At 40.4% G+C, this 19,800-nt stretch overlaps 1 protein-coding gene across 2 annotated transcripts in view; it reads left to right on the plus strand.

Moving 5' to 3' along the window:
* The window catches only part of msh3 (mutS homolog 3 (E. coli)), a 35,386-nt gene that overhangs the window by 6,452 nt on the left and 9,134 nt on the right, over positions 1-19,800 (plus strand). For both annotated transcript variants that reach the window (XM_044026561.1, XM_044026562.1), the window contains exons 9-21: positions 3,208-3,317; positions 3,465-3,579; positions 3,809-3,893; positions 4,802-4,911; positions 6,116-6,248; positions 7,774-7,961; positions 8,746-8,914; positions 9,145-9,209; positions 9,595-9,711; positions 9,932-10,039; positions 10,985-11,099; positions 11,425-11,582; positions 17,641-17,827. In XM_044026561.1, the coding sequence (XP_043882496.1) occupies positions 3,208-3,317; positions 3,465-3,579; positions 3,809-3,893; positions 4,802-4,911; positions 6,116-6,248; positions 7,774-7,961; positions 8,746-8,914; positions 9,145-9,209; positions 9,595-9,711; positions 9,932-10,039; positions 10,985-11,099; positions 11,425-11,582; positions 17,641-17,827 (1,660 nt within the window). The remainder of the gene's footprint in view (positions 1-3,207; positions 3,318-3,464; positions 3,580-3,808; positions 3,894-4,801; positions 4,912-6,115; positions 6,249-7,773; positions 7,962-8,745; positions 8,915-9,144; positions 9,210-9,594; positions 9,712-9,931; positions 10,040-10,984; positions 11,100-11,424; positions 11,583-17,640; positions 17,828-19,800) is intronic.

Genomic DNA, 19,800 nt, shown 5'->3' on the forward strand with positions numbered 1-19,800 from the left:
AGCTGTTATAATTGATGAAATCAAGTGACAAAGTTTGTAAGGTACTTCTGTGCAGTCTTTAATACAAAAATGTTGTTTTTCTTCTGCACTTCTTCTCTAAATCTCAGGGTACCACAGTGGGGTAGTTTTATGACTGAAGACTCATATTAGCATTGGGCAATTAATTTGATTTATTAAGCAGGGCTATGGTTTTTGTCCCCATCCTTTACATTTAAATCACATTAAGAAAGAATCTTAAAATGCAAAAAAAGGCAAAAAAAATCCAAACACTGTGATGATTACGTGGTCAAGCTTACACCCCACATTGTTTTCGACCTCCATTCATGCATGCACTTCTGCTGTTTGAACCACGTCATAAAAAGCAGTTCAACCCCCTGTCCACTGTTCATCGATTGACTAATTGCACATCCAGTGTCAATAACGCTGATGTGTTGTATTAGACACCTGTTGCATCACATTGTGCCACTGTGTGGCTCGTCTATGCTGACACTCGGCACCCAGCATGTTTACACCAGTAGGGAGGACTTCCTCTGGAGGCTGCCTGCGATTGCATTATGCAATGACAATGAATTGAGGAGCAGAGTCAATTAGATTAGAAGGGGATGGTTGGATAAATGGAAGAGATGTCTCTCGCTTTCGCTTCCTTTATTATGGTTCACACTTTTTCCATTATTTCCTTTTTTTTTATGTAATTTCAGTGCCCATTTTACCTCTTTTATTTTTTCTTAGATATGATGTTATTCTCGACATTTTTGTTCATTCATATTTTCCTCCTTTTTTTTCAGCTGTCCATGTTTTGTGATCTTAATGGAGATGGATTTGCAAAGGCTATTTAATTATTGTGCTTGAAGAGCATGGTTCTTTCTCTCTGTGAATATCCGACACGGGCATCTTCTCAATTTGCAGCTTTTTCCGACAGAAACGGGATAGCTCTGTCTGTTCAGCTCAGACGGATAATGTAACACATTTTCATCACACAATCGGCTGAGCGAGGCCCTTTACAAATCACTGCTACTGGTCTCCTCCCAAGACTTTTTACTACGTGCGAAGTTATTTTCTCAGGTGTGATTCATCCTAGTGAGAAGAATTACACTCAAAGACACCCATTATTCTGAAACACAGATGTTTTACTGAGCACTTTAACAAATACAAAACCGAGACCCACTCAGCTGAATAGTAAAATAAGGGATTTTTGGGGCCACTGACATTTGCTCTACATTCTGTGGCTGTCTCTAAGGTGGTCTGATGTGCTTGGGCCTCAAGGCAATGGGTTGTACTGTATGTGTGTTCATAAAGCTGCAGGTAATGAGTCCCAGGGAGGTTGGTAACTTATTCACAGCCTAGAGCAGCAGTGACGAGGAACATAGCGACTGGAAAGCTCCCTGGCTGATGCATTGGACACAACAGAACTAAGTAACTTTTATATTTTATGACTGTGTTTGCAGTTTTAAAATGGCCACTGTAAGAGCTTTTTATTTACCCTGCAGCAAAAGAGACCCTGATCTTGTGTGCACATCAATTTCTGATCTCTTGGTCTCAATATTCTGTCATAACCTTTGGTCTGTTTGTGATTGATTATGACCATCAAAGGTCTGTGAACATAAAATACACACACACACAAACAGAAGGACCTAACTGTCGAAGGAGTATATGAAGCGCTCATGCCTTCATATCGGCAGTGACGGATTAAACCTAAATCGCAATTTAATGAACGTGAATTTGTAGTTTTCCTATTTGTGAAGAATTGTGTCTGAGGGTCTGAGTTGCACAAAACTAACATCTATGGTTGACATTATGTGGTGCTTATTTTGAAATTGCATGCTGAGCATTAGCATTTACAGTCACAAAGAGCCACTAAAAACAGCAATAAACAGGAGATCTTTATTGAAAATCATTTGTTGGTTATATACCATGTAAACATTCAGCTTTAAATTGGACATATATTATTGGAAGTTAAGCATATGGTAATTTTGCATTTAAACCTGAAGCAGGGTACCGCTTTTTCATTTCCCTCTTAAAGTCTCACCTAAGACGAGTCTTCATAATCCCAGGGTTATAATGCTCGTTCCTGTCACGTTTTGCAGAAGTGTTGCACCGCACCCCTCCGTCCACGGATCAATATCCGCAATTGCCATGGTTCTTGCAATCCTCATAATATGGTTGAACGGACTGTTTAAATGATGAATGGTAGTTGCACTGTTGGCTGGTCTATTGATCACACAATATCTGTTCTCATTTCAGCCAATGCTGAAGATGTGCGTGTGTATGTGCGCGTGCATGTAGCTTTCCATGATTATGCGGGCAAAAGAGAAACCTGTTTACATGAGCTATTTCGTATATCGTTTTTATGGTTAAGTGGCTAAAGAATTCCTTATTTCACTCAAGGTCTTCATTTACTGAGTGGTGTGCATATGTGTGTTGTTTTGTTACCAATTCAGGGCCTTTTCTAGACATGTTTAGACTTAGGGTTAAGGTAAGGGTTAGGCATTAACTGGTTATGGGCAAGGTTAGTTATGAAGCTTGGTTTAGGCTGACCAAATGAATGGCGGTCAATGCAGTGTCCTTATATGTGTGAGTGTGTTTGCGTTTGGAAACGGAACATAGAAAAAGCTTCAGCACAGCCACGTGCTTGCCTTGGTTGCCCTGGCAACAACAGATCAGACACGGCAACCAAGTCCTTGAAAGCAGCAATGCCTGGAGAGTGAATGGAACAATAGGGAGATGTGATGGAGCACAGGGGAGATGCAGGGGAACTGTGTGTTTAGGTGTTTGACTGAGGTTTGCCAGAGTGTGTGTTTGTGCGTGTGTTAGTGTGTGTTTGTGTGTGTGGAGGCTAGTTGAACAAAAGGACGATGGGAACATGCAGTGCTGCTGTGTCTAATTCTTGTCACGGGGAGAAAAATGATGAGACATCAGATGTTGTGTTTCCTTCATTGATCCGCCGGTACAATCACAAGCCTCCAGTCAGACACTTAACTCCAAGTTGCTCCTGACGGCTGTGCCGACAGCATGTGAATGAGTATGACAGACGTGTGGTAGAAAAAGCACTGCACATAGATAACGCTGTATGAATGTGAGTGTATGAGCGTGAATGGGTGAACGGCAACTGTGAGCGGTCAGGACTAGAAAAGCACTTTATATACCGACCGTTTTCAATTTACCATTGCTGGCCTCTGCAATCAATGATGTCATGCTGCTTCCCTCCAGTGCTCAGGGAGATGACCAAGTGAGAGTTGAGAAGAGAGACCCGGCTCAGTTTGAGTTTGCCTCTGCAATGAACACAGTCACTGAGTTCTACTGCAACAACAAAGCAAAAGGTGTGTGTATGTTTTTTTGCCATTATCTGCCTCTTATACTCTATATTCCTTCCGGTTTCTCATATACTCTGGCATCTATGATGTAACTGAATGAGTCTTGGGAAGGTGCTTTATTATTTGTCACATTATTGTCTTTTTTGTCTTTAGGCGCGCACTCTCTGTCGAGTGTAGCATCCTTGGAGAGCCAGGTGATCTGCTGTCTGGGGCCGCTTATCCAATATCTCCAAGATTTTAACTTGGAGAGAGTTCTTTTAAGCGAGAGGTACAAACACACACACACACACACGCACCTAACAACTCAGGCTCCAGGCTTCATCATTATCCTGGATCTGTTTATAAGTTTGAGAGAAATGTGAGTGCATCTGCACATTTCCAATTAAGAATATAAATCCTTAACTACTAAAAAGTAGAACTGCATTTTTAAAACTTAAAATGTGCCTAATAAGAAAAAATATCCTGTTCACATTATGTGAGTTTTCTGTTCCAAACAGCTCATTTCAGCATCTCTCTTGCAAGTCGGACTGTATGATTCTCAGTGCTACTACCCTTAGGAACCTGGAAATCCTCAAAAATCAGGTGAAGATCACGTCTCAGCGAGCTGCACCATACACTAACTGTCTGGTTGTTAATGAGAGATGTCTATACTTTGTGTTTGAGCTGGCATCCTGCACATTACACTAACGCACACACACTTTTTGTGCAGCTATTTTTCATAGAACACTGCATTGATTTCCATTCATCCAGACAGTCTAAACAAAGCATTATTTCTTACTACCCCTAACCTCAACATTACCACATTTTAAATCTTTGCCCAAAACTTGGCCTCTTCTTCAGAAATAAGGTTCAGTCTTCTTTGCACCATCTTTCTGTGAGGACTTTCGGTCCTGCCAAAGTGAGTGTTTATGCCAGAAAATGTCCGAAAGAGACAATGAATACAATTGCACACATGCATGCACATAAGTTTGCACAGCTATAAGGGCACTGCATTGACTTCTTTTCATTTGCACAGCCCACCCTTTCCCTAACCTATCTTAACCATGACCAGTTAATGCCTAATTTGAATCACAATTCATGTCTTAATCTTAACTTTATCCAAGGCCTCACAAACAAGGTTCTGCCTCTGTAGAACCGAGCTTTGGCGTCCAAGAGGACTACTGGTCCTAAAAAGGTCAATCTTTATACAAAAAAAAAGTCCTACCGAGGTAATATAAAGGAGTGTATACACACAGACATACACAGGTTTGCATAGCTATTCTTAGGAAATAGCTAATTTTCATTCATTTGGACAGCCTAAACTAAGTTTTATCCCTAACCACTATTGGAATCTTAGCCTTAAACTTAACCAGTTCCTCAGAAATGAGGTTCTGCCTTATTAGGACCAGAGTTTAGGTGTCTTGCATCACCAGATCACCACTTTAATTAGTCATATCAGAGATTTTTTTTTTTTTTGCAGCTTTAAACTTTCCTTGATCTTTAAATGACAGACAGATGGCGGCGTGAAGGGCAGTCTTTTGTGGGTGGTGGACCACACTCGCACTCCATTCGGGAAGAGACTGATGAGGAAGTGGGTGAGCCAGCCACTAACAGAGCCCCAGTGAGTACCCTCTGATGTTTGGTTAAGCATCTATCGGTGTTACGCCAGTCTTTCAACACTACATACGTTTAGAGAAGACTAGAAATGCCATGCACGGATTTATTACTTTTAATCTTCATTTTTGATTTTCAGGTTGACCACATTAAGGTTCAACTTGGCTTTACTGTGAATTCAAGAAATATTTAGAAGGATACTGGATGAATCAAAATCTGCTTCATCGCAAAATCTTCTTGAAACGGAAAGAAATCTGTGAATTCAGACGCACCATTTTTGTTTTTTTGTTACATGAACACAGCAGAATTCCAGTTTTTGTCCCACCTCACAGAAACAAGATAATATTAAGATAAGGAACTATTATTTAATTCTAAAAATGTATCGTAAGACTACTTTTGGAGAATAATTTAATTTAATCACTTTTTTCGGACTTCCACCTCTTTATTAAAAAGGACTTACTCCAATGCTGCTGCACTCTTAAATATCTAAGCTTTGTTATGATGAATGTAAAAAGGCACTCATTAAGTGCTTTCACTTTCTTATTTTTCACTTAACAAAGCAGCTTCTCCTCTTCTCAGAAACACTGCAGGGTGAAAACGCACATTGAAAGCTAAAATTGTCTCACAGCAGTATCCATTTTACCTCTGTCTGTGTGAGTGTTTAGTTTCCCCGTGTGTGGCCCTCCTTCTGCCCCTGTGCATGGATTATAGGTGTGGATTGGACACTGCTCTCAGATTATATACTGATAAATCCTCAGCAGGATTTCAACATCAATAAAACCCAGATTAGAACCAGCCACATTCATTCCAAGGCACGTAATGTGCACACATGGACACACATAATGGCACATAAAATTACGTCACTAATCTTGTCTTGATCTGCTTTTCCAGTCCATCCAATCATCTGAACGGTTTTGTGGTCTTTGTTGCTCTTATAGAAGTGTGTTGTCTGTGTTTATCTGTAATTTAGCTATTTGACACTTTCTTTACAAACTATATACATGTTTTAACTTAATAAATACATCTTATAACCTGTCTTAATATAAATATACCAGGAAACCCATACATTCTGCAGTTAATTCTTCAAATTTCAAAACACACTTCATGAAAAAAAACTCATTCAGCGATCAAAATGATCATTCCTTTGACTTCTTGCCTGTTTTCCGGATCTTCCTAATTTAAGTACCTCATCCACATCCGTGACCATACAGATCCATCTCAGAACGACAGGATGCTGTGCAAGAGATGTTGGAGTCGGACTCCCTCACATTAAATTCCACCAGATCCCTCCTGTCACATTTGCCAGACCTGGAGAGAGGCATCTGCAGCATATACCACAAAAAGGTAAAAAGTAATTAAAGGCTGTTATTGTCTGCTCAGTCTCACTCAGTGAGATTTTATTTTTTTGTCTTGTTGTCGTGAAATAAATTAACAATGTCCAAAATGATGGAAAAATGGCTTCAATTGTTTTACATGAGAATGAAACCCAGGACCATTTGTCTCTCCCTTGGTTTCTCTCACCGCTTTCACATGCCTCATGATTAACAGCACAGAACAGTCACCTCAGTGGCTCTTACCTGATTGTCTGACACAATCTCATTTCCCATCGGGCCCATCGTTGAAATGTCAGAGGAAGGTTTCATCTAATGTGTGTGTGTGTGTGTGTGTATGTGTGTGTGTTGTCTTGTATTTGTTACCTGTTCTTGCATAAACGCTGACCTTGACATGGAGACCAAAACTGTTTAAGTTTAATGTTCAGATGATTTGAATTGTGGTTAGGTTAATCTGCATTATTAATGAAGTGGTTATGATATGGTTACGTTCAGGGATACCGCTTTGTTTAGGCTGTCTAAAAGAATGGACGTTAATAGAGTGTCCTAAAAAGAATAGCTTTTGTCTTGAATGTGTGTCTGTGTGACAGTTGAGTATTTCAAAAAGTTGAACATGAAACAAGAAATCAAGCTCACACCAGAGAGCCTCTCTGAGAGGTTTGTGCAGTGATTCTTCATAAAGCACTGCTGTGACTTGCGTTCACTTAGACAGCCTAAACCTAACCTAAACAAACCATTATCCTGAACCTTAACCATGTAATGCCTTACCCTAACCACCATTCAACTTATCCAGTTTCTCAGAAATGAGATTCTGCCTCATTAGGACCAAGTTTTGGTCTTCATGAGGACTACTGGTCCTGACAGTGTTTATGCCAGAAACTACCCACACGCTCACACCCACACACACACACGACCCTTAATTGTCATTTCGCCCATCTCTAGATAAATGGGCCTGTGTGTAATGGCCTGTGTCTCTATTACTCCATTGACATAATGGGAGGGAGGACATGCTTATGGTTTCCTGTCCTGTCTGTTTGGGTTCATAAAAGAGCAACATGGGGGTTGCTGACATGGGGGACCATTAAAACTGCAGCCTGTGATAAATAACGTAGACCAATATCTGTGTGGCTCTCATTAACCTTTCATGACATGGTGCTATACTGTGACTTTGTTAATGGCTGTATGAAGTCAATTTAATCTACAGTACCACCTCTTCTCAGTATTGTATTGATTAGTCATTCATTTTATTTCATCTTACATGATCACAGTTTTATTTTTTAAAGCCTCGGCATTGATCTGCATGTATTGTTTAAACAGCTATATTTTCAATATTGTGGATTGTGACCAATTGCCAGCAGAGATTTACATAACATTCTTTTTTTTTTTCAAAATCACCTTTTGTGGTGAATGTAAATCAATAGTCCTGTCTCTATTTTGTATTTATGTCCGTGTTAGATTATATGGCAGCCACAGCCATCAAATACAGCCAATATCGATATCAATATCGATGCGTTTTCTTGTCTTTGTGTGTCTTTCAGTCTTCCACGCAGGAGTTTTACCTCATTAGTAGCAGTCTTTGTCGCATAGGTCTGGAGCTGCAAGCCCTAGTCCCAGCCATCCAGTCACAGATCAGCTCGAGGCTGCTCCAGAGCATCTTGTTAGATGTCCCTAATCTGCTGGCTCCGGCCCAAAGTTTTCTCAAGGTGCTCGATAAAAACGCTGCCAAGTGAGTATCCTGCACCATGAAAATGAGGTACAATCTCTGATGAAGAATGACAGTGTTTTGTACGAATCATAAAACCTCTAAATGTCTAAAAGTAATTGAACACATTTCAACTTTCATTCAGAAATGAAACAAAAAAACGTACTGACTGAAGGCATTTTTATCGTTGTTGAACCAAGGACTACTTTCCTTTTTAGAAGTGAAAAAAAGAAAAGAAAAGAAACATTCTATCACATTTTCCCATTTGCAATATTACAAAATGGAAAGTTTGGGAATTCTTGATTGATAAACTGTTGTTTTGATCTGTTTATTGACGGAATCTTTTAGCATTAGTGGAGAGGAGGGCTTCCCATAACAAAGTTATTGATGAAAAACATTTTGTTGTGCCAAAGTCAAATTAACGGGTACAGTGTACTCTCCTAGAACTGTAAATATTTAATGAAAAAAAAATTATATTAATAATAAAAATAATAATAAAATTGTGGCTTTGGGTCAAGAGGTTGACAGACGTTTTGTGGTTTGATATCCGTGTGCCAACCCCAAAATGTTACTGGCAACTGTGCTGGCAATGTCATATGCAGTACATGAGCTCTGTGTGTGTTTGTGGTAAATCTGAAGATATAAAACAATGCAGTGTTTGTCTCTTAGTCCACATAATATAATGGTGCGTTGGCATGCATTACCACAGTGAAGGACTCAGCCGCTCCCCTCTCCCTTGTTTCACTCCTGAAGAATCAGGCTGACCTGCAGGGCCTTGTGTCACATTTGGGTTTGTGTATATGTCAAGGTTGGGGAACAAGACTGAGCTGTTCACAGATCTGTCCAACTTCCCTGTGCTGCGGGAGCGGCGGAAGCAGATTCAGACCGTCCTTAATGAGATTCAAGACCACCGCAAAGAAATCCAACAGATGCTGAAAGCCCCCGGATTTGACTACAAAACTGTCTCTGGGCAGGAGGTACTGTCTGTCTGTCTGTCTGTGTGTGTGTGTGTGTGTGTGTGTGAGAGTGAGAGAGTTGGTTGTAGGAGATTGACGGCTCTTTTTGGGTGAAAGACTGACTTGCATTGATGATCAAATTTCTATGTGTGTGTGTGTCAGTTTTAATCAAAAGTGACACATTATTGTATTCATGCTCTCTGATTGTATTCATCAAAGTCTTCCTCCTCGTCTTTGTCCTCTGCCTTCAGTTTCTGATTGAGGTGAAAAATACGCTGGCGTCCACTGTCCCACATGACTGGGTCCAAATCAGCAGGTGAAGTTGCACACTGGTTCCATTTTAAAGAAGAAATAGCTTGTGTTTTTGACATACGACTAACTGTCTAACTACCAGGGAAAGAAAAAAAACCAAAGCTATTCAAAAAAACTTTATTCTTTCCAATCTGTCTTGAATCTGTTCACTCTTGCTGTGTTTGTGTATCAGCCTTTGAAAAAAGTTTGCCTTCAGAATTCAGGACACAACATGCAACTCATTATGGTTAACAAGTTGACGCACTTTGAAGAAGGCACAGGACAGCTGTTGTCTTGTGGTCACAGAACTTGTCGGAGCTCATTATAGGGTGTCTTATTTTTCTCACGTTAAATCTAAACTGAAAATAGTATACTGAGTAATCACTTCCCCTCCCCTTTTTCTTTTGCAGCACTAAGACAGTCGGCAGGTATCACTCTCCTTGCTTGGTGAAGCGCTATAAGACACTGCAGCAGCTCCGGGAGCAGCTGCTGCTAGACAGCCAGAGGGAGTGGATCAATTTTTTGGAGTATGACAGACACTTGAAGATACACACGCCTGAGAATAAACTGAAATTAAGTTCTAGTAAATGAAACATGTCAGTTTCTGGTGCAGAACTGAGTGTCCAGGGCGCTCAGCCTGCCAGAATAGTCTGTTTTAAGGCACCACCAGGTTTGTCTACTCTGTAGTATGCACTTACCTTAACTTACTCGAGCATTTCCTTCCCCTCTCTCTCTCTATTCCTGTAGTCGGTTTGGAGAGCACTATCACACCATGAAAAGGGCTATTAGTCACCTAGCAACCGTGGACTGTCTCTTTTCATTGGCTGAGGTTGCTAAACAAGGGGACTATTGCAGGTAACGTCCACTCATTACGACCGTAAATATTGCTGCATGTGTGCACGTTTGTAGGTAGGTGTGTGTGTGTGTGTCGGCATATGAGTGAGTGTGTGGGATCGTGTCCGTGTGTCCTGTGTCGTGTCCTATAGTCTTAGACAGGCTGTGTGTGGGAGTGTGCACTGGGCTCACAGCGTGCTCAGTTAGAACGCCAACATCTCTCCCACACACACACACACAGCTTTACATGTATTGTCTATTCCTACATGTTCGTGTCTTAGGTTTTTTTGATCGGTATCTCGTCTCCTCATTTTATGAATGACTTCTATTTTTGCAAACTTCTTTAACTTATCTTTATGTTTGTACTGTGTGTGCTTTATGTGTTAAAGGTCAAATGTGTAAGAATAAGTCACATTTCACTGCTGCCCTGTCCCATCAGTGGCCTTTGCATAACAGAAACTAAGCTGTCTTCTTTGCGTGGTAAACTTCCTTTTCAGGCTGGTTTGTCGGTAGAAATGGCTGCGCAAGATGAAGGCCTTTGTAAAGCAAGTCCCTTGCCTAAAGCACATAGGAAAGGCTTATTCTAAAGCTACACCCATACTCTCATTACCCTGACATTTTAGAGCTAGATGGGCAAATACAGATATCTTTGGAAAACAGAGCACTAAACTGAACATTATTTGACATAACTTGAATATGTATTCACGTCACTGCAATCGGTAGATTCTAATTATAAAACATATTGCTGTTGCTTAGTTTTGTTTCTAATTGTCATTCATAGGAATATGAAAAGGCTCACGTTTGGTCATTTGTACCTCAGTCAAAGCAGAAAATGAGAGCACTATGCACAGTAATGTAGTGGGAGTCAGTTTCCTGTGTCATTTTTAATAAAGCATGTCTGGTGTATGAGAACATGCTTTTATTGTATGAGCCAAAACTCACTGCATGCGTGTCCTCTGTGCTCAGACCAGAGCTGTGTGAAAATCAGCGTCAGATCATGATCAGAGATGGTAGACACCCTGCCATCGACTTACTCATGGGGGCGCACAACCAGTATGTGCCCAACCACACTAAACTACAGGTAAACACACACACACGCACACACAGAAGCTCCTTCAGAGACCTAGTGCTTGCTCGCTAAACGGTGAGACAGTTCTGAAACAAAATTGCAGACTCACACACATAAATATAATCACACACACACACTGTTATACACACATTTCCTTGCTCATTTCTGGAGTGGGTGTACATTAATCTTGCAACAGGAGCACAAATCAGTAGGAAGAGAAGCCAAGCTTTCAGACCTCCCACCTTCTCAGTTGTAAAAGACAGCATGCAGATATTTTATTCTGGCTCTCTACTTGTTTACCTCCTATTCTCCTCTCCTCTCCTCTCTTCTCCTACAGGGTGAAGGCAGAAGAACTATGATAATCACTGGTCCTAATATGGGGGGAAAGAGCTCCTACATTCGTCAGGTGGCTCTGATCTGTGTCATGGCTCACATGGGCTCATACATCCCCGCCTCTGAGGCCCATCTGGGCATCCTGGATGGCATTTACACCAGGTATGATGAACACAAGGACGCGTGAACTGTACCTTGGCATTTGCTACGAATTTGATCAATTCTGCACAGACCTTTTGAGAGATAGAAATGGTAACTGCTAATGATGAACTTGAAAATCTTGAGAAAATGTCTGTTGTGTTCAGTGTCCCTTTTTTAAGAGGCCTTTTTTTTCGTCATATGTTGCTCCATCACTGATAGTCAGTGCTACATATTAACATTGAATCAAAAGGAAAATACAATTTAAGGATATTAAGGTTTTGACATTTTTACCACACCTCTAATGTGGTCGGAGTCATAATTACACTGCGGCTGCTGTTCCACATGTTGTTATTGTTTACTGCGCCTGTTGCCTCTCTACTTCATCTTCTCTCCAAGTCTGACTCGCGACAATGCTTGTAGCGTTCTAATGCTGCCCTCGTCAGGCCTGGAAGAATAACTTGTACCTTCAGCATCAAACACAGACACTAACGCATTCCAGAGATAATACCTGAACAGTGACCATGACAACACTGACAACATTCACCTCATCAGATCTGGGAGGTAGTGATGCACCTAATTCCTCATTCACCTTCATCTTCTGTGACATGGTCGGATTTATTTTTAGGACTGACACTTATCCCTTCTAATCCAATTGTTCCTCAACACACAGCAGTGTGTGTGTGTGTGTGTGGGTTAACCATTGTTCCTTCATGGTTTGGACTGATGCAGCTGCTTTAAATGTAGTAATAGGCAGACATTAACGCGTTGTTGTTAATGAGCAGTAAGCTCTGCATGTATTTACCAGCCATGGCTGCATGTCAGTGGGAACAGACACCAATATACACTACGGTCTGTGTTCCAGCGCGTCTTCTGCCATATGTGATTAGACCTACCGGCTTGCAGATGTGTGTAATTGTCTTGTATTGTATTGTTCTTATGCATTAAGAACAATGCATGCTAGTGACTTGTCAGCATAGCAAAACCATGTGTTTGTTCCTTAGGCTCGAGGAAAATCATGTTGTGTAGATGGTGATCATGTTGAGAAGGCTTGGAGGGGCCACGTGAGAATGCTGTCATATTAAATAGAAGAGGTCATATATGTATATTTTACTTTTTCACTGTTTACTTTGAATACAAATGTTGAAAGAATGATTTCAGGAATTGAATAATACTAAAATAAGCAAAAAGAGTGCAGAAAACCCAGAAGACATAATCAGGTCATTCCAAGCACATTTTTGTTTATTCTCCTGATTTTTGTGCATCATGGACGTCTTCCTTTGTAAAGTAATCAGTGTCTTTTTCCAGCATGACCATTATGCTCGTGTGTAGTATCTTTGACTTGAACTTGACTTCTCTGAATAAGAGAGTAATTAGCATCATCTTGAATTCACAGTAGTAGCGTGGGGGTCATGACAGAAGATACTTGAAGCGATGAAGCTTTACATATGTGGCCAAATCATGAATGAGACGACCAGACATTAAATAATTTTTTCTGTGGGTTGTTTATTCCGTGACTGAACTTCAGTCAGTCAGTCATCATCTAACCGCTTTATCCTCCACCAGAGGGTCGCGGGGGGTGCTGTGCCAATCTCAGCTCCCCGTGACTGAACTTATATAATAAAAATCATTAAGGTTTTAATTTTGAGGGTGACATTGACATATACAAAAATTGAAATAAAAAAAATTCAGTTTTCCCTCTGACTTCACTTTTACAAATGTTTACCACTAAAAACAAAACACAAAATGCACATTTCTAGCCACACTCAGTTCAGTAATTTTACAATAACACATAATTCACAGTAACATGCATTGATTGATAACTCATATAGGTGAATTCAATTAACAACTGTAAACGAAATGCAATGTTATCAACTCCGTGTGCTTTAACTAAAAACATGGCTTCACTCACTTCTAACGTAGAGTTTGAAAACCTGGCCCCAAACTCGATGCAGCTCACTCAGCTTTTTCTCTTCTCTGTGAGGTAGATCAAACAAAATAAACAGTTTCATAAATTAAACAATGCCTGACGACGATCCCAATCATTTCCCATACATATTCCAAGTGACTTACGCTGACCCGCTGACGTATTGCGTCCGCTCTCGGCACGGAGGGAAATAAAACGCTAACCGATCCTCGCTAACCGAACACCCAAGCAGGCACAGTCTGGTCAGCCGTTAACTCGACCGTCTCGTCTATAGACTTAAAACTACTTCATCTCACGGAGGCACGAAATCAGCTCTCTTATTTTCACAGTGACCATACCCACAACACCGCCGTCATTCCTCTCATTCTGTTACCGCTATTATTTTCTAGCGGGAAAATTCCCGACTTCCGTGTTTTGGTCAGTCTCGCGAGCCTCCCTCTCAGGTGGTCCTTAAAGTGACATACACAACAGGTACCAAAAAACACACTCCCGTATGTTCACCTGGCTACACATATGTAAAGCAACAGTGTGTTCCTCTGCTGTCTCTTCAGGTCTTTGGTTGGGGTTGGAGGTTAACGCCATCTCTTTCTCTTAAAGTAAAAAAGGCAACTCAGAGCTAATTAATGTCCACAGGGACCGCACAGCCAAAACTGTCCTCGCTCCGCTGCCTCTGTTACCTCTGTCCTCCTGGTTTGTTTCTAATTGGAGTGATCTGCCTCCCTCTTATCACTTTAGTGTAAGATTCGGTGGAAAAATCTGTCTTAATCATGAACACTCAATCAATTTCTACTGCCGTGTTGGGCATAATAGTTCCAGCAGTGGGAATTTCATCAGCTTGTGTGTGTGTGTGTGTGTGTGTGTGTGTTTGATGTGCATCGAGCGAGAACTTTTTGCCAGAGTGGAATAAACAGCCTTTGTGGGTTGGTTAATAAGATTATGCGTAGGTGTCTAACGGTATATCCTGTCTGAACTGATTCAAATGATTGATCGTCTATGAGGAGAAAGTGAATAATCTTTAGACTGGTTTGCTTTCTAACAAAGTGACACAAGGTTTCATTTTCTGTGCCTACCCCACTTTACTCTATACACTATAACTAGGTGTGTGTTATTTAAAAGATACCAGCAGAGAAAGTGCATGTTTTCTTGTTTTTGTTACTCTTTTAGGACATTTTTCTGGCATAAACACTGACCTTGACAGGAGCAATAGTCCTCATGGAGATCAAAACCTGGTCCTGATGAAGCGGCACCTAATTTCTGAAGAACTAATTAAATTTAGGGCTAAGATTGGATTTGGTGAGGTTAACGTTGTTAACGAGTTAGGCATTCATTGATTATTTTTATGGTTAGGGATAACTCTTTGTGTAGACCGTCTAAATTAATGGAAGTCAGTTGAGTGTCCGTAGAGAAATTTCTGCACAAATCTGTGTGTGTGTGTGTGTGTGTTTGTTTGTTTGATAATTCATTTGTTTTTAAAAATGCTTATGCAGGAGTCAGAAAGTTGAACATGAAATAGGACATGAAGCTCATATCAGAGAGCCTCTCTTTGAGTATTGTACTTTTTCAATCCTATACTCTAATGCAAGGATGGCAACTTGAAAGTAAAGAATTGTTTCCAACATGCATGTAAGCTTATTTTGCTAATTGGTTAATCTGTTGATAATCTGAATAAAATGCAAATTATTTTGTAAAATGTTGTTTCATAATCCCCATACTTTGAAACGACAGCATCCTCAAATTTAATTTTGATTTGAAAACAACTCATTGTTCAGCCCTAGTGTGAATGCACACATAAATATCTGCACGAACACCGCTGTGTGTGTTTTGTTGTTGGTATTTAGTCCTGAGGGTTATAGAGCACATTCTTCCATCGCTTCATGGTTGTTATGGAAACAGGAAAGGAAGCAGGATGTAAAAGTGTGTTTTGAAAAGGATATTTAATCGACCATAAGCAGTGATTATACTGTGTTTTACTCAAGTCTTTCGCAAGATTGCCTCACATCAGAAAATGTAGTAATATTTGTTTTACATTTCCGGGTCCCAGAAGTAGAAAGACTTCACAAAATATCGTTGGTGTTTTGATACAAACAGATCTCATAACCCTGCGGGTGTTGTAACATGTTGATCATGTGGAGAAATATCAGTATTTCCAATCAACTCATTTGTTTTTTAGTACTGTAGCGTCAGAGGCCCCTTTACATCTGGTATTAGAATGTGTTTTCTAATTGGATAGTGATCGAATGGAGCTTCACCACATGCATTTACACCTGGTGCGTCTCTGGTGCCCACATCAAGATCCGATTGCTTTCCGATCACGGTCACCTTCCCCTCTTCTTCTGGAAAGGTTTCCAGCAGCAGACTACATCGTATCAACGACGGCAACTATTGTATTGACTCCTGCTTTCTGAAGCAGGGGAAGAAGTTGCCAGAGCATTTACACTGACCACCTCCCAAAGTGGTTTGGCAGGTTGGATAACAATCCCTCTTAAAATGCATCTCAGTGTATTTTCGCCTGTACTTACACGTGGTCAGACGCTATTCGATTGCAGTCTGGTCAGAAAATGCATTTTAATGCCAAGTGTGAAGGGGTCTAGAGAGCCTGTGCCACATTTAAGGCAGCATATAGGGCTTTTAGTGTGTGTTGGAGCACTGAGATTAAATCAGTATGCAGAAATCCTGAAAGAGCTGTCAGTGCAGTGCTTTAGCTCTATGTTTCTACAGCTGTCCTGTTGTGAGTGTTTGGTCAGTGATGTGGGTCTCTCCAGTAAATCCAGCATAATCTTTTTGAGTGTCCCACAACACCTTATCCAATCTGCTGGCAAAGTCAGGCCATTTGTTTGTAAATATATGCCTCCTCTCTCCAAATTGTGAGAAATTGTGTGTTTTCTGTTTTATCCACCTAAAACTAAAACTGTGTCAATGGAGCACTGAGCGCACAACAAACTGTCAAAATGATAGAAATTATTATTATTATTTGTGCTCGTTTGTTTGCCTGCACTAAAAACAAATAAGTGATAATTCTGTGTAAAACATGAGTGAAATCAGCATATTCATCAAACAAAGTAAGGCCAATCTGGTGACGTATCAAGAAAAAAGGAACACGTGTGAAACATGTGAAACTGATGATAAATGGATTCTATTTTCAGAATCAGTTCCTTTGGTGGAAACGAGAATAAGACCAGCAGGACACCCAGCTGGTGGAGGGTTGTGGAGTTTCCATCGTGCTGCTCTCATCAGTGAACAGACCCAGTGTGCCTTGTTTTGTTTATTTGATTCTGTGCATCCTCTCTGCCATTAAGTATAGATTTGATTGTCATAATTTCCCTCGAGTCTTAAGCATGCATATACCCACACACGCGCATGCACGCACTTTAAAGTGGCTAATGAAATGCAGCAGCATGTTTGCCACACCCCTCTCCTTTATGATGTGTGGTGTAACCATGGTAACTCATATTGCAGCAGGGTCCTGTTGGTGGTCATCGATAGGTCGAATGCTTTACCTTTACAGGGCACTCATTGAAATACTTGGAAATTAAACATTTCGACCCTAGAGTGTTTATTGGAGGATATAACAAGACTTTTTTTTGTTACATTTTTGAAATATTTTTGTTTTCATGTAGAAAATGAAGGTCCATGAGGGCACCATATGGCCTGCTGACGTCTATTGAAAAACACATTAAAGAAAAAAAAATAAAAATAAAATATATATATATATATATACATACATACATACATACATACATACATACATATATATATATATTTTTTTTTTCTTTTTTTTCTTTAATGTGTTATTCATTACATTTCTGTGACGTAGCTGGATCTCTAGTCGTCTGATTGGCATCTGAAGCAAGATCTCGTGGTAATTCGGGATGTCCACGGAAGTTACCACATACAATTTTTGCCCAGTAAAGGGTCAATAAGAACGAGGAAAGACTTAGATTTAGAGGTGAAAACTCACATGAATCACTGCTTTCGTGCTCTGTCACTCAATACCAGAGTAGCAGTGGAGTTCTCTATTTTTTTAATGTGTTTTTCAATACATTCACTACATTTCTTGTGACACAAAACAGCAGGTTTGTTGTGCAATGACAATTTTTTTTCCTCTCCTTGTCTTACATATTTACCTTTTTTTGTCTTTGTCTGACTGATCATCAGGATGGGTGCTTCAGACAACATCTACAAAGGGCGCAGTACGTTCATGGAAGAGTTAAGTGAAGCCTCCGAGATCATTTCTCATGCAACTGAGCGTTCATTGGTCATCCTTGATGAGCTGGGGCGGGGCACAAGCACCCATGATGGGATTGCCATCGCCTATGCCACCCTGGAGTACTTCATCAAACACGTGAGTGTGTGTTTTGAAGTAGATTAGACGTCACTAATGACAAATATTCCTTTTGATCAGATGGAAGTTTACATTCAGTTGTTCCTCTTATTGATGTTATGTTTATTTTTGTAATATTTGTGCAGCACTTTTTTGGGGTTTTGGGTTTTTTGGGTTTTGGGGTTGATCTAAATGTGCTATAGAAATGAACTTTGACTTGACAAAATGCAAACCTTATAGAAATTCTGTCCGCTTAAGTCTTTGATTTCTTAAGAAATGATGCCTTTCTCACCATGAGGCAGCCTTTTCTGGCTAGAAAGTGAAGATTGTAAACCACCAGTGTCCATATAGAATACTGACTATTTCACAGCACAGAGGAGATGTTGATCCACTGCTGCCTCCATCTGTAAGTTCAAAGCTGTCATTTGTGACTCTGGTGTTTTCAATCATGTGTTCAGTTTAACATAAGTGACACAAATTAAACAAATAAGACACCAGTCGATCAGCACAGCAAGCAACAGTGTTTTTTCTATGGACTTTGGTGACAAATAGTGGTTCACGAAACCATGGCAAGAAAACTGACTTAAGGAGGGATAGATGTTTTTATTAGGTTAGGGTTTCGTTAAGAATGATGTATAATCTGCCAACCTGTACTTGATTTACAACAGCTAGGGATTGGTGGCTGCCATTTGTTAGAACTGCAGCCTCCTTTAGTGGCAGGCAGCTGCATAACATCTCAGATACAAACGTCTGTGTATATTAACAAAATATCCAGTATTGACTGATTATTTTTATGTCTGGTGCAGAGAAATAGCTTGCATCCCTTAATAGTAGGGGATAAACACTGCACTAATTTGGGATTTAAATATTTAAAGAGCATGGAAAATAAGGAGGACGGCTCTTTTGGGGGACGAAATACTTGCTGGCCAAACGCACTCATTATACATGCACTATGGGATATGAAAGCCAGGGCAGTTGGTGGCTCTCAGTGGCTCTCCGTAAAGAGGTGTGTGCATATTTCTTCTTGCGTGTGCAAGCACTCTTCAGACTGATCATTTTGTTTCTGCAGACAGAAACAAGCCACTAGAGAGGACTTAGCAGCAGAGAAGCTCTTGAAAACTGAGCAGACCTGTGGAGAAGCTTGATCTATGGCGTTAATATCTTAGTTGAGAGCAGGATGCATTGGAAAAGGAGAGGAAGAGAGGGACCCCCTGGATACTTAATTGTTGAAGTGACGCACTATATGTTTTACTGCAGCAGGACTCACTTCATCCCCATGGAACACCCACACAATCACGTCTGGTGACAGGCTGTCCAATGTCCAGCTCGGAGCTAATCAAACGTGATATAGGTGCACGTCTGTTGTCACATTTCCTTAATAACATGTTTCCTGCTCATTCTTGTCAGTTGTCGTACAAATGATGTGCATGTGAAAAGCAGAAGTGTGCAATTTTAGTCGTGCTGAGCTTGAAGGCAGTGGCTCGGTAAAGAGAGAGGAGGCAGAGCTGGAGATATACTGGGCTTTTCAGCTCTGTGTTCTTGGAAGCAGTATTCCTATGGGAGCGGTACTTGTGTGTGTGTATGTGTGTGTGTGTGCGCACGCTTGCATTTGTTACCTCTTTAGAACCTTTTCTGGCATTAACACTGACCTTGTCAGGACCAGTAATGTAATGTACTTTGTTAATATACCATTTCCAACAACCCACAGGTGACCAAAAGTGCTTTACAAAATAACACCATTACTGACACAAAACAATAAAAACACATAGTATAAAAACTATTTCACAAAGCCAAAACATACTGTAAACTGAAGCATAAAATATATAAAAAAGAATAAAACACCACTGGGTCCTCAACCTGGTCCTAATAAGGCAGAACCTCACCTCTGAGGCACTGGTTATATTTGTTAGCTTTGTTTAAGCTGTTCAAATTAATGGAAGTCAATCAGAGTCCTTAAAGCAATAGCTGCACACGTGTGTGTGTGTGTGTGTGTG

This window comes from Solea senegalensis, linkage group LG5 (assembly GCF_019176455.1).
Source record: "Solea senegalensis isolate Sse05_10M linkage group LG5, IFAPA_SoseM_1, whole genome shotgun sequence".
NCBI classification, from domain to species: Eukaryota; Metazoa; Chordata; class Actinopteri; order Pleuronectiformes; family Soleidae; genus Solea; species Solea senegalensis.